Source organism: Marmota flaviventris, chromosome X, assembly GCF_047511675.1.
Source record: "Marmota flaviventris isolate mMarFla1 chromosome X, mMarFla1.hap1, whole genome shotgun sequence".
NCBI lineage: Eukaryota > Metazoa > Chordata > Mammalia > Rodentia > Sciuridae > Marmota > Marmota flaviventris.
The window spans coordinates 66,545,102-66,558,972 of NC_092518.1; the positions used below are offsets into that span (position 1 = coordinate 66,545,102).

General features: G+C 33.2%; 1 protein-coding gene across 4 annotated transcripts in view; it reads right to left on the minus strand.

Annotated features, from left to right (window-relative positions):
- Positions 1-455: 455 nt before the first annotated feature.
- Hmgn5 (high mobility group nucleosome binding domain 5) overlaps positions 456-13,871 on the minus strand; it is a 56,449-nt gene continuing 43,033 nt past the window's right edge. For 3 of the 4 annotated variants that reach the window (XM_071606739.1, XM_071606738.1, XM_071606736.1), the window contains exons 3-8: positions 7,396-7,525; positions 5,624-5,653; positions 5,053-5,082; positions 4,722-4,775; positions 2,837-2,971; positions 456-1,902 (exon numbers count right to left, since the gene is read on the minus strand). In XM_071606739.1, coding sequence (XP_071462840.1) covers positions 1,015-1,902; positions 2,837-2,971; positions 4,722-4,775; positions 5,053-5,082; positions 5,624-5,653; positions 7,396-7,410 — 1,152 coding nt within the window. In that variant the 5' untranslated portion in view covers positions 7,411-7,525 and the 3' untranslated portion in view covers positions 456-1,014. Of the gene's footprint in view, positions 1,903-2,836; positions 2,972-4,721; positions 4,776-5,052; positions 5,083-5,623; positions 5,654-7,395; positions 7,536-13,871 lie in introns of all 4 variants that reach the window. The other variant, XM_071606737.1, reaches the window with a different exon arrangement.

Consider the following 13,871-nt stretch of genomic DNA (forward strand, 5'->3'; position numbering starts at 1 on the left):
GCCATAAAAATTAATGAAGTAATGATGCATGATATGATATAGATGAACCTAAAAACATTGTGCTAAGTTAACGAAGCCAAACACAAAATGGCATATGCATATTGCATGATTCCATTTACATGAAGTGTCCATAGTTGGCAAAAATTTCATAAAAGAAACCATTACCTGGGGCTGGAGAATGGCATGTGGGTTAGAAGGAAATTGGGAAAGACTGCTAAGTGGTACTTTTTATTTGGGTGGTTAAAAATGCAATGGAATTACATAGTGTGGTTATGATTATCCAACATTATGAACATACTTAATACTTGAATTGTACACTTTAAATGATTAAAACTGAGTTTTATATTAATGGTAGTTCAGTGGAAAAAGTTTTACTGCTTTCATGAATATCACAATAGAAAAAATAAAGTATTATAACATTTCATTAACAACAGTTTTGGAGATATAACAAACCATGATCATCTCTGAAATCTTTTTATTTAGATAAATCCAGTAAAATGTTGTGCACACACATGTACTTAAAACTGCCCTTCTGAAGTAAACATTTATATTTCTTTGAAAATGGGATTACAATTTTATTTATACTTTTCCCAAGCTACTAATAAAATTATCTTTGGGAAACATAACTAAGCATTACATGAAAATAGTTCACATTTTTATAAAAGCCACCTAAAGAACCATAAGAATGTTGGATGAAACGCCTTCTTTTGGAATTCTTCTACTTTGTGAAATTATCATATGTAGGAATAAAATTCAATTAAAAGATTTTAACACATAATTTACACAAAACAAATAGTGTATTTTTATACATTCCCCTACTATAATCACGATATTTATAGATGAAGTTTTCATGTTAGGCATTTTGTAACTAATAATCAGTATGAAGACGTTCTGAAATTAAATGGTGCTAAAGAAAAGCAGTGTTTATAAAATATCTGATAAAAATATTTATCTCTATTATCATTACAACACAAAGGTACATGTTAACAAATTATGAAAGTATATAGGGCAGTGTTAAACAGTACTCAGAGACTCCTCTTTTTTTCCATCTTCTTTTTTGACCTCTTTGTTTTCAGCTTCTTTTCCAACTTCAGCCTTGTTTTCCTTTTCCTTTTCATCTCCTCCATTTTTCCCATCCCCTTTTCCATTTTCTTCTTTTCCTTCTTCTTCCTCTTTTCCTTCTTTTTTCTCTTTTCTTTCTTCTTCTTTTCCTACTTTTTTCTCTTTTCCTTCTTCTTTTCCTACTTTTTCCTCTTTTCCTTCTTTTTCCTCTTTTCCTTCTTCTTCCTCTTTTTCTTTTTCTTCTTCTTTTGCTTCTTCTTCTTTTCCTCCTTCCTCATCTTTTCCATCTTCTTCACTGTCCTTTCCATTTTCTTCCTCATTTTTACCTTCATCTTCATTTCTATCTTCCTCCTCCTCTTCTTCATCTTCTTTGCCTTTTCCATCTTCCTCCTCTGTTTCATCTTTCTCTTTATCATCTTTTTCTTGTCTGTCTTCTTCCTTTTCACCATCTTCATCATCTTTTCCATCTCCTTTCTCTTTTCTGTCTTCCCCCTCTCTATCATCTCCTTTGCTTATTCCATCTTTGTCCTCCTTTCCATCTTCTTTTTTCCCTTTTCCTTCTTCCCCCTCTTGCTCTTTACCCTCTTGTTCTTTTTGGTCTTCCTTTGTTCCATCTTCTCCTTTCTCATTTGTGTCTTTGTCCTCATTTCTATCTTGTTCTTTATCTTTTTCATCTTGGTCTTCTTTTCCATCTTCTCCTTTTTCTTCTTTATTTTGATCTTCATCTTTTGGATCTTTTTCATCTTTTTTTCCTTCTGCTGCCACTGTTTCTTTCTCTTCTTCATCTTCTTTGATATTTTCTTCTTTTATTTCCCCAAGTTCTTTTGCAGGAACTGGTACCTAAATTTGTAGTGAAGCAAGAAAATAGTAAATTTGGAACTGTTTCTCCCACCTACTTAAATCAGATTGTATCTATTTCATGGAAAAACTAATACTTATTTTACAACAAAGTAATTCACCTATAGAAAAATCACAACATAGGCAAATATTCTAAGAAATAAATAAAGCCACACAAACACCCACAAATAGAAATCTGCAACAGTAAATTTGGGAAGGCTTATTCATATAAATATTTTTCATTACAAATATGAAGAACAAAATAAACACAGGATTACAGAGTCATTCTGTGTTAGTAATTCTCACTGAGTAGCATGCATGTAAACAAAATATAGTCCTTGGGAAAATGATACATTTTGTTTTTATAAAGAGGAAATTTGGGCTTTTTAAAAATAAAGATTATTGCAAAATCCTATACACTTACAGAAGATACTCCACATATATATGTTTGTTTTGTAGATTTGATCATTATATCCCATTTTCAGTATTTTACTACAATATCTGAAAATGAATGATGCATTAAATATGCAAAAAAACTATTAAAACACTTATATAATGTCCTGATTTGCAATCTATAGGGAAAATAAAGGGAATTTACAGGAAGGGGATTTCTTGGAAAGGAATTTACATATAGTCCATATACTGACTAAAGCAAGAGAGGATTGGCCTGCATTTAATAAGAGGGTCATTATATTAGTACCAAGTCATGATCACTAGCATTTTCCAAGTAATACCAATACTAGGCCACTTCTCCCATTGCCAGTACCTTTAAATTCTCATATTTTAAATTATCATTTCTCTTTAGTTACTATTAATTGTATAATCATTATTCATTTAATGTTTCTAAACTTTTAAAATAAAAGGCAAATAATATTTCTTTCCATTGCATCCATTTTCAAGCTTTCAAGTGGATAAATTTGTTAACATTGTAAGACACCTCTATAATTTTGGCTTCTCCATTTTCAGCATTTTCATTGTTCTTTGCTTCAACAACTTCATCTTGTTTGTCTTCAACAACTGCTTTGGCATTTGTATCTATGTTTTTTCCCATCATATCATTTTCGGTAATTTTCTGTGCAATGACACAAAAAGAATAAAAATAAATAAATACATAATTTAATCAGAATGTTGATGAATTGGTCAAATTTCCTTCATCTGCTGTAGTGGTAATTTAGGGAAAAGCTTTAAAATGCTACATATAAGCCCAATGTCAACGAAGTTAATATAACGCACTTTGTTTTATTGAAAACGTAAAGTAGCATATATTTTTAAAATGACTTAAATCAGGAATGCTTTATCAAGAATGTTCTATGCCTGGCAATATAGGTAGTAGAAAGACCACTGGGTTAAAGGGCCAGAACAACTGTGCTTGAATTGTAGATATGTCACTTATGTGATGTGACCTTGAACAAAAGCATACATCACTTTGAGGTTGTTTTATCATTTGTACAAAGAGCAATACTACCCAAGTCATAGTTACCTTATAAGAGGCAAATATAAAATTACTTTAGAAATTCTAAATTACAATATAAATATGCTATTGTTTTTTAACAAGTGAGAAACTAAAAGCCAAGAAAGGTAAATAATTTTAATATCTATAATTTTATAGTATATCATTTAATCTAGCATTATTTTCTCCCCCTCCCCCCTCCTCCTCTCACTTCTTCTTCTTCTTCTTCTTCTTCTCTCTCTCTCTCTCTCTCTCTCTCTCTCTCTCTCTCTCTCTCTTTGTAATGCTGATGATCAAACCTAGGGCCTTGTTTGTGCTAGGCAAGTGCTCAAACACTGAACTATACCTCCAGCCGAATCTCCTCTTTTTAAAAGAAAATAAAATGTATTTACTGTTTTAATAAGTTATAAATTGGGTAGTTAACTTTATAAAATAGTGAGCTTGAAAAGTATAATGGAGAAAAATTAAGAACAAATTCTTAATACATGTTTTTATTATCACATTTTGTTATTATGTGTGTATTTATTTGTATATTCTAAGAATTCAAAGTAGAACTTGTAGAAGAACAATTCTATAACTATTGTATAAATATACAAATTAACTGTGATTAATATCATTAAAAGGCATAGACACTATAAAATAAAAATAAACACTTTTCTGTTGTCACTGATATGAATAGATCAATTATTACTTAATAAAACTTTACTTTCCCTAGTTCTAGCAATACCTTCCAATCAAAGATTTCATAGCACTTTATCAACATGACAACAATTTGCGATTTCTTCAACTATAAAATGATAGGATTAGATGATTTCTAATGTTCCTCAAATTTCTATGACTTTAGTAATTTAACAAATCCTTAAAATATGTGTGAAGCAATTAAAAGTGAATTTAATATTGAGGTTATTTCTCTGTCTACATGACTTTAGCCACAACATCTCAGCATAGAAATCTATATAAAATCAATTATGTCCACTGAAAAATTATGTGTATGAAAATACTTTACAACCTGTATATATTATCAAATTCTAATTACTACTATTTTTACAAATCACTAGTTTGTTTACTGCAATTTACACCCTTTGTTCTCCTAGGAATTTGGTGTTGTGACTACAAAACCTCAAAGGCATAGACATTTAATGAATCTATTTAACTAAAATTTTGTCCTTACCCAATAAAAATACCAAAACCTGGTGGATCATTATGAAACAGGAAAAAAATTCCCCACCTAATTATTTTATATGTACTATATAGTAAAATATATTATTAATTGAACAAAATTCAAAAAGCAAAATAATCAGATATATGCATTTTCATAAGTTATTTCTTCAGAAAAGCAATATTCTTTCAACATTTGAAGTTGAATATTTACCCTTGAAGTTGATGATCTTTTGGGTTTCAACTCTGGTATAATGGGCACAGGCATCTGCATTTAAAAAAAATTAAGTCATGTAAAAAGAGGGAAAAATGAAGAAATTATATTGAAGAAAGAACCTTAAAAATAAAATCCTGCCTCTGAATTAAAATAAATATGTATGATATAAATTGAGTATTAGGGAAAAAAGTGTAGTTCCTAAGTGTGAAAATTTTTTCTTAAAACTTCAAAACTCATTCTTACATCAAATATAATATTATTCAGAATTCCCTAAATTTTAAAATTAGTTTTCACAATACATGGGCTGCTTTTTCAAAGGAGTACTTACAGCAGACAATCTGGCTGATCTTCTCTTTGGCTATAAGTGAAAAAAAAATCAGTTAAGAGAATTATTATTACACAAAACTAGAATGATTTTTATTGTAGTGACACTATTTGATGGAACACTACATAAATATTGTCATTAAAGAGGCAATTGTGAAATTGGTTAGAATATAAATGTAGAAATTTAAGGTTTCATTTTTCCCTTTCTCTAGACCCTCCATAGGCTAAGGGGAAAAATCCCAAATTAAGCTTCACTTCCTAAGATAAAGGACCATGATGACTAGTAACAAGGGTCATATTTAAAAATGAAAATGTAGTCCCTTCTTTCTAACTGACAAAGCATTTCTTATTTCTTAAGATGTTCTTTTCCAATCTTAATAGGCACACAGTCCTAGATTTCAAGAAGCTTGGAGTTTTTATTATTGTATTTATGAAAGAGCTCACTGGCATACCATATTGATACTCATATGGTACAAATATACCAACCAGCATGTATGTTTAGATCCTTATTCTACCTGAAGTCTATAGAATAAGTGTATTTTTTTCAGGCAGATTCTAAAATTAAAGACACTCACCTCTTGCTTCACATCACTTTGACCTGCAGCCTATACAGAGAACAATATTACACAGAAATAAGGTTATCAATGTAAGCATATAAATAAAAATACTACCTATGGATTATAGTTGCAATATACCACTTATGATGTTTTCCTGAGTTCCCTCTCAAGTAGCCATGTGATGTTTCCTAGGAACTATATTCTGCTGTCTACCAAAGTGCAAGCATGCACAGATTCATAAGCATACTTAAGACATACGTTTACACAACTGATAGTCAATGCCATCTTCTTGTGTAAACAGTATCTAAAAAACAAACCATTTTCTTTTTGAATTAACCTGCAGTACAGTTTTAAAGCCAAAATTAGGGTGGGGGAGGGAAAAACGAAGGTGTCGTTTCATGCAATATCACAGTCTGTTTTGTCTTGTATGTGCTGTGCAAATATATGTACCTATCCGACCCTCTCTACTGATTCTGGACTTATTCTCTTCAAGTTTTGCGTACAAGAATTACAACCCCCACAATGCTTTAGAGAGCAAACCTCTTTGTTAACAACGTTAATGCTTTACTCTGGAAATTCAGCCGCGGATTTAAAAACTTCCCGCCACTACCTGCTCCAAGGTTGCTGTCAGCTCTCTGAAATAGCAAGACTCATTTCACAAGCCTAGAAAAGCTTACCGGCAGAACGGCGGGAATATGAGGAAGGGGGATGGTGATTAGAAACGATTGCTTTCCATATCTGAATATCCCTTCAGCCTAGGAGTTATCAAGCTATTGCACGATTCATGCAGCCCTAGAGCACTGGGGAATTTCAGCCTTATTCTTAGGCTCTAGGAGCAGGGAAGGTGGGCAGATTAATAGGACTAATATGAAAACAATCATAATGTCTTATATTAGGACTGTGTTTTATGGCTTTATCAAACAACGAAATAGCATTCCATTTCCCTTAGAAGATACTGATGAAAAATAAACAAGGAAAAAATAAAACCAAGCGTGTACTTATTTCCCTTCTGAAAGGAGCCAGGAATTTTGAAGTGAGCTTTGGCAGAAGATCTGAACAACTCAGATCAACTCTGTATGTCTAAAGTGAATAAATCCCACTCTTCCCCAACATAGGCAATAGTTTATCGGCTATGGCTCTCTTATCACCTTTTCACCTTTAGCTAGAGATCTTGAGTGTGCCAGATCTCCCAGCCCTGAAGTTTCTAATTACATCTGTGAATCTCTCCCTTTGCTAGGATAGTTTGAAGTCTGCGCCGCCTAATGGCACAGAGTTACCATTGCACAGCCATCTGGCATGACAAGAAGTGGAGGAGGGAAGAGAAAAAAAAAAGGGGGGGGGGGGAGAAAACGGAAAGAACAAAGGCAAATATAGGAGAAAGCTGTAGTTTTCCTTTCCCCAAAGGTGATCGTGCCCCAAGAAAACCCGGAGGCAGAGTAGGAAACTGTTCCCTGGAAGTGTGGTTGGGAGAAGTGTTCTCCAATAGGGTAAGCGAAGGGAGGGGGGTGGGGTAGGAAGCGACAGCACAGCGCTATGGCTGTTTGTAATTCAGCATGGAGACACCTCTCCAGCGATTCTTCTCCTTAAACAAAACACGCCAAAAGTGAACTACCAGTTGCATGGGAGATCATCTTAAACCTTACACCGACAGCTCTTTGCCCTTCCCTCCCTGTCCTTTCAGTACATCATAAAATCAAACTAGAAGCTGAAATGCTTTTTAAAAATTATCTGCCTTAGGAAATTTGTATTACACCAGTTAATCTCCCCTTCGGTCTTCCCATTTCACTTACCTTTCTTTTGGGCATTGTTGCAGCTCTCTATAGAAGATCTTAATAGCAGAAAAGAAGCCTAGACTAGAGCACTCTCTGTCCGACCGCTGGGACAGCAACTGAGTTTTCAATGAACTAATTGCCGCACGACCTGTACTCGCCTCAAAAAAAAAAAAAAAAAAAAAAAAAAAAAAAAGAAAGAAAAAAAAAGCTCTCGTTATTGGCAACCTTAAACACACCAAGACGCAACCAAACTACGTGAATGGTTAGAAGAAATGTGAGCCAGGTTGGAGTGACAGGCTGTCAAGCCAATAAGAGGAGGTGGCCAGTGGGAGGCGTGGCCCGTGGACTTTCCCGAAGCCCTTCTATGCTGCTGGCTGACTGCGAGTGGGGTGGAGGAGCACGCGGACTTCGTAGGAGCGTAGCGCTCGGACATGATCTGAAGGAAACCCAGAGTTGTCTTCATTTCTTTTCTTTTATGCTGTAATGACAAGCAAATGCCCCAAACTGTTGCTTTCTCTAGTTTCCAAAACCCCCGCCATTCCCATTTCGCAGGAGAAAAAGTGCTCTTGAGACCTGGTTGAGTTTGAGGCGCAGTTTTCCTTACACATTGGCAAGAAGGTGGAGATGAAATGACAGGAGCATTCATTCAGAGAGCGAAAAAGCGTGGGAATCTTTATTTAACTGCGGGAACTCCCCACCAAAGAAGCATAAGGGTCCTGGCATGAGGTGGGTGGGTGCCCAAATGGCATGCCTCCCACAGGCGGAGAGTATAGACAAAACTGGGAACTGGAAGAGAGAAAGGCTTCTGGGGGCGGGGATACCCGTTAAAATACCGTTATCCCATTTGGAGGGAATCCACTAAGAATTCAATGTAACCCTGAAGGAAATTTTCCTCTGCATAATATAGCAGAGGAAAAACACTGTTGGAATGGATTTTTAATCCTAAAGTAGATTTAGTGAAGGGACTCAGGAAGGTGCCTTGCACATTTAGGACTCACAGTTTGGATTACCATAAAGCCATGGAGGCACTAACCATGGCCACAAAATTTAAGGTTGTGCCCAAAACTCAGGAGATTAGGTCGAGGTGAGTTATGCAGGTGCAGGATAAGATTCTATCTTTATTTAAATTTTTGATATTTTGATCATCATAGATTTTTTTGCATTAAATCTGATCTTTTAAATATTGCATTAAAATATTTGTCAGGACTATGGTTGTAGCCCAGTGGTAGAATGCTTGCCTAGCATGTGTGAGGCAGTGGGTTCAGTCCTCAGCACCACATAAAGATAAATAAATAAATAAATAAATAGGTATTGTGTCATCTACAACTAAAAAAAATTTAAAGAAAAAGAAAATTACCAACATGTTATTTTTAAAAACATCATTTGTTTTCAATATTGAATTTTGGGGTAACCCCTTAAAGTTTTGGCCCAAGGAGAGTTCTCCCTAGCTTTACTCAAGTCCCAATCTAGTTTAGGGAACATTTTTTTGTAAGAGACACTTGTAGCTTCCTTCCAGTATCAGTTCCTGAGACCTAAAGGTTTTGGGTCTCTGTGTGGAGATTACATAAAGTACTTGGTAACAGTAATGGTTAAAAGGGGTGGGGGACTCAGATCCTTGCAGCCCCTTTTCAGTTGTGCCTTGCTTTGGTTGTTGTTAAGAGATAATTATGTTAGAAAGTGCCCCAACAATACTCCACATTCCTAATCTGGAAGTTTAATAGAGAGGAAAAGTTAATCTTTTAAACAGTTACTTTAAGGAAGAATTACATTTGTGTTCATGTGGATTAAAAAATTGTAATTATCATTTAAAAGATGAATACCATATCTGCTACAGAATGCCCAAAACCCATCCCTTCAAAATAAAATGAAGCCTCAAGAGAAGACCACATCATTTTGGGGTTTGCCCCTTCTTTTCCAACAGCTACAGTGTAGCATTAAACAAATAAGTTAAAATAAGACTGATCTCAGCTCAGTTTCCTTCCCACAACACATATTGTATTCTTGTTTAAGTAAATAAATCAGAAAGACATTTAATTGCTTCCTTTGCTCCACAGTTATTGGGACAATTCCTTCATGGTCTGATACTTCTTGTTAAATTCTTATTTTTTAATTTGCTTTTAAAAATTTTTGTGGTGCTGGGAATCAAAGTCAGCATCTTGAGCATGCTAAGTACTTTACCACTGAGCCACATTCCCAACCCTCTGATGCCTCTTTTTACCCTTATGGTGAAAGTATTTTGGGGTGAACACAGATATGTTTCAATCATTTTACTGTCCCAGAGTTAGAAGGTAAGAATAAAAAATAGACTCAATATAATGATTGCTCCATAAGAATAAGGAGAAAAATGAAGGGAATAAAAATGTGTCAGTGGAATGCATTCATTCAACAAAATTTTATTTAGCATTATTTTGTGAGTTGGGTTTTGTTTTTGTAGACTAGCTTATGAAAATGCAAAATCATGTGGTATGCAAAAATTGTATTATGCAGTTTCTGCCCTTGAGGAATTTTATAATTCTGTAGGATTCAGTAAACAAATGCATACATATTTACAACTTTAGGTTATTTGTGTCATTTGAGTAGTGCAATCTGAACTCAATAATAGAACAGGAGGGAAGGATCTTCTAGAACTGAGATAATTAGAGAAGGCTTTTGTTGAGGAGGTGGTATTTCACTTGGCTCTGAACTATTGGGTAGACTGTTATAATACAGCAAATACAGAGGCAGGGAAAGTTTGTACTTGCTCAAAGAACAGAATGCCTAGTCCCAGTAGATTGAAACAAATGATCATGATGAGCTTTGGGAGGTAAATCTTGGAAGTTGGACGGAAGGCAAAACATGCAGAACAGTGAGCTCTAAAATTCCTCTTAAGTTTGTCAAAACTTTTCTTTTTTGTCAGTTTTCCTCCTTTCAGTCTAATCTGTTGCAATTGTGATTTATGTCTTCTCAAACTGCAAACATAGTCATGTATGCATAAGAAAAAGTTGAAGTGTGAAGCATTTGTCTGTTTCTTGACTCCCATTCCCCATTCACCCTGTTCTTTTTAAGCAGTTTTTAGGGTAGTCCTTTGTACCAGCCAATTTGATTTAAGCTCTTTGCCTTTGCTTTATTGTCACTGCAATTCTATTTTCTTATATCTTCACTTATCAGATGTCTATCCCAGTGTTCATACCCAATCCAAATATCACCTCTTTGACAAAAGCCTTCATTTCAGCACTATACGATCTTTTCCTCCTGTTACAGTGTAGAATTTAGATTGTACCACTTATATGACAAAGGCAAGCTTGATTTTTTAAAAAAATATTTTTCCTGAAACATTTAGTCCTACTTCTTCACATCAATTCAAACTTCTCTATACTACTTTTTCTTGCCTAAATATTTTTAAACATATGACACTACATATCTCCTGTAGAATTTACTATCTATAGAAATTATTTTTTTCTAAAATTGATAAATTATTTCAAAGTAAGAGTTTCATTTTTGTATAATTGCCAAATAGATACCTTTCACTAAATCATTTTTTTTAAAATTACATTGGTTTGTTTCTCTTTTACTTATTAATAACTATGAATGTTGATTGCCTGACAGTTTTCCACAGGACTTGCTATTTTCCCCTGGCTGTTAAGCTTATATACTGCAACTCTCAAAATCTGCAGGATCTGTAGCATATCCATTCAGTAACTGGTAGGACATGACACATGAAGCTGTAAAAAAATTATAGATTAAATGTATCCACATTAAAATGTTTCATATAAAGGACACAAATTATTAAGATTATGTGCTTATGAGAAAAAAGATACTAGACAGTATATAATGAGCCAAATACATCAATGTGCTTATTTCTGAACCTCACATATGATTGATATGAGGAAGTTACTTAGATTGCACTTAGCTGAAACTGACTCTTGAAAAACTTTAATCTGGAGAACCCAAAGTTTCAAATATCTTATGTTTATTCACAGCAGGCCTGAGAGTAATAAAATATTGAATTATGAGTGACCCCTGATATGATGGGTCTGTAAGGTATGTTTAAAAAATGAGACTGCTTTCTAGAGGTAAAAGGTACACAATAAATTTTATGTTTCAAATTGCAAAATTTCTACCTACTTTTAAAGTAGTAATTTAAAAGAATGCTGTGTTTAGATTCTCAAACATTAAAATTTAGAGGAGATACTGGATAATGCCTAGTTCAATAACCTCAGAATACAGATGAATAAACTCAACACCACAGAGTTTAAATAATTTGTTCAGGATCATGTATTAAAAGTGGAGCAGTTTTTTTCATTTTTATATTAAAAATTTTAGCTATGGTGAAGATATTAAAAATTAAATAACTTAAAGAAAAATTTAATAACTGTATGGCATATTTGGTAAACAATTTTTTTTTTCAATTTTAGTGATTGAAACTCCAGAGCAAACTTTGACCATCAACCCACTTCATATATATCTTCCTTTCATCTAAGATCCTAAACTAGAATCCTCTGGTCATTTTAACTATCTCAAGAAATAGAAAATTTATAGAAGACAAGCTTCACTTTCAAAATTTTCATTTGGTCTAAGGCAAGTGAATGAGGGTTTTTAAGCTTGACATTGTCAAATACTTGCCTATCTTTTTCTGTGTTTGCCAACAGAGAGGTATTCAAATAAAAGTGCAGTTGAGCTTTCTCATTGGCCATAAGTTATTTAAAGATCTCTGAATTTCAGTAGGTATCCTCATTTACTTGAAAAACATTTCAAACTCTTTCACATTAGCTATGAAGACTTCTGCTTCCCTTAAGTTTTTTCATTTATTTTAAATGCATAATTATTCTTTCAAACTAAAAAAATAGTCATATATTTAAGGCATACATGATATTTGTATATGTACACACACAGTGAGATGATTACTATAGTCAAGCAAATTAGCAATAAAATAGTTACCTTTTTGTTGGATGCACATCTATTTTCTTAGCAAATATCCAGTACATTTACTAAATTCTTCCTATTAAATTTAATTTGTAATTTTGGTACAGTTCATGCCTATGTTTCTGCATGAAATACTAAACTTTTTAAATCTATATATTTTTATGTTTTACTTTAAGCCTTATCTCACAAAAGCACAGATATTAATTCCTGGCTTATAAAATAGTAAGATGTAGATTGGAACACTTTTATAAGTCATGTGAATACTGTGCTGCACCGAGATAATGGCATCTTTAATTTAAAGTAATTATATTTTGGCTTTATGTATTTTAATGTGCTTTAATGCTCCAGGCTTTTTCAATGTCCTTAAAAAGCTCACTAATGCTGGTTACTCTTTTAAAGACAAAACAAGAATTGAAAAATGGCCCAGGCTTCCTAGGTAAGACTAGGTCCTATTTTCAAGGAAAAATCAGTTTTTCCAAGTAGTTCAACTGTCCATCTGTGAAGTTGGTTAGGTACATCCTTGGGGGTGGGGATTTAGCCCAGTGGAAGAGCACTTGTCTCAAGGCCCTGGGTTCAGTCCTCCACCCTGGAAGAATAACAAGATACAGACATTATCCACTGAGAAAATAGTATCAACTGTTGAAATAAATTGTGTTTGAAACCAGTGTCCTCACTGAAAATTCAATCTTCACATGTATCATGCTAGAATTTTCTTTTTTCCTTTTTCAGTATTTGGTTTTCACCCACTCACTTAGAGCTCTACTTATCTTATCATTTTATATTAAGCTCTGTGTACCCATACAAACTTTTTATTTTGTTGTATATTATTTGAAACGTAGTGGTTATCATTTGGAGATTATTTTAATTTAGATATGCTTAAAATAAGACAAGGTTAAAACTACCTTTCTTCAATCCTTAAACTATAGATATGAACACTCTGAAGAAAGTAGTAGAAGATAAGCAAATTCTTTTTGGGGAAATTGGCAATCTATGCTATTTTTAACACTGATTGTCTGTTAATTCAAGAGGATAAACAGACAAACAGCTGTTTAACAAATGTGTTAAATCTTAAAATACTCCAGTGTTCATAGGAAGAGTGCAGGAAGATAGAAAGGAAGATTTCACCCAGGGAAGAATTACTAATCATTTTAGGGAGGATCATATATATGCATTCCTGTGTTCTTACATTCTAAAAACACAATAGAAAACATTAACTTATTTTTCAAGAAATCATTTTTTTGTTTATTTTGTCTTATTTTAAAAAAATCATTTCATGTTCAATTCCTTTGTTAAATATAGTTGACATACTTCATTTTCCACATTCTTAAAACTTGGAAAATAAATTATATTTTGTGTTGAAATGAGTAACCATTCAAACAAAGGTACATACTCAATTTTTATACATTTTAATGACAATAGTATAAATCTGCATTTGTACATTTTCATTATTTTCAGCAAACTAAGCATGTCTTTGGAATTACTTCTTTGGTTCCAGGGTTAAATTGCATAAATGGAAATATGACAATATTTTTTAAATATGCTCATTAAATAGTATAATTGTTTCTTTATAGTCTACTTCATATATGCAAACT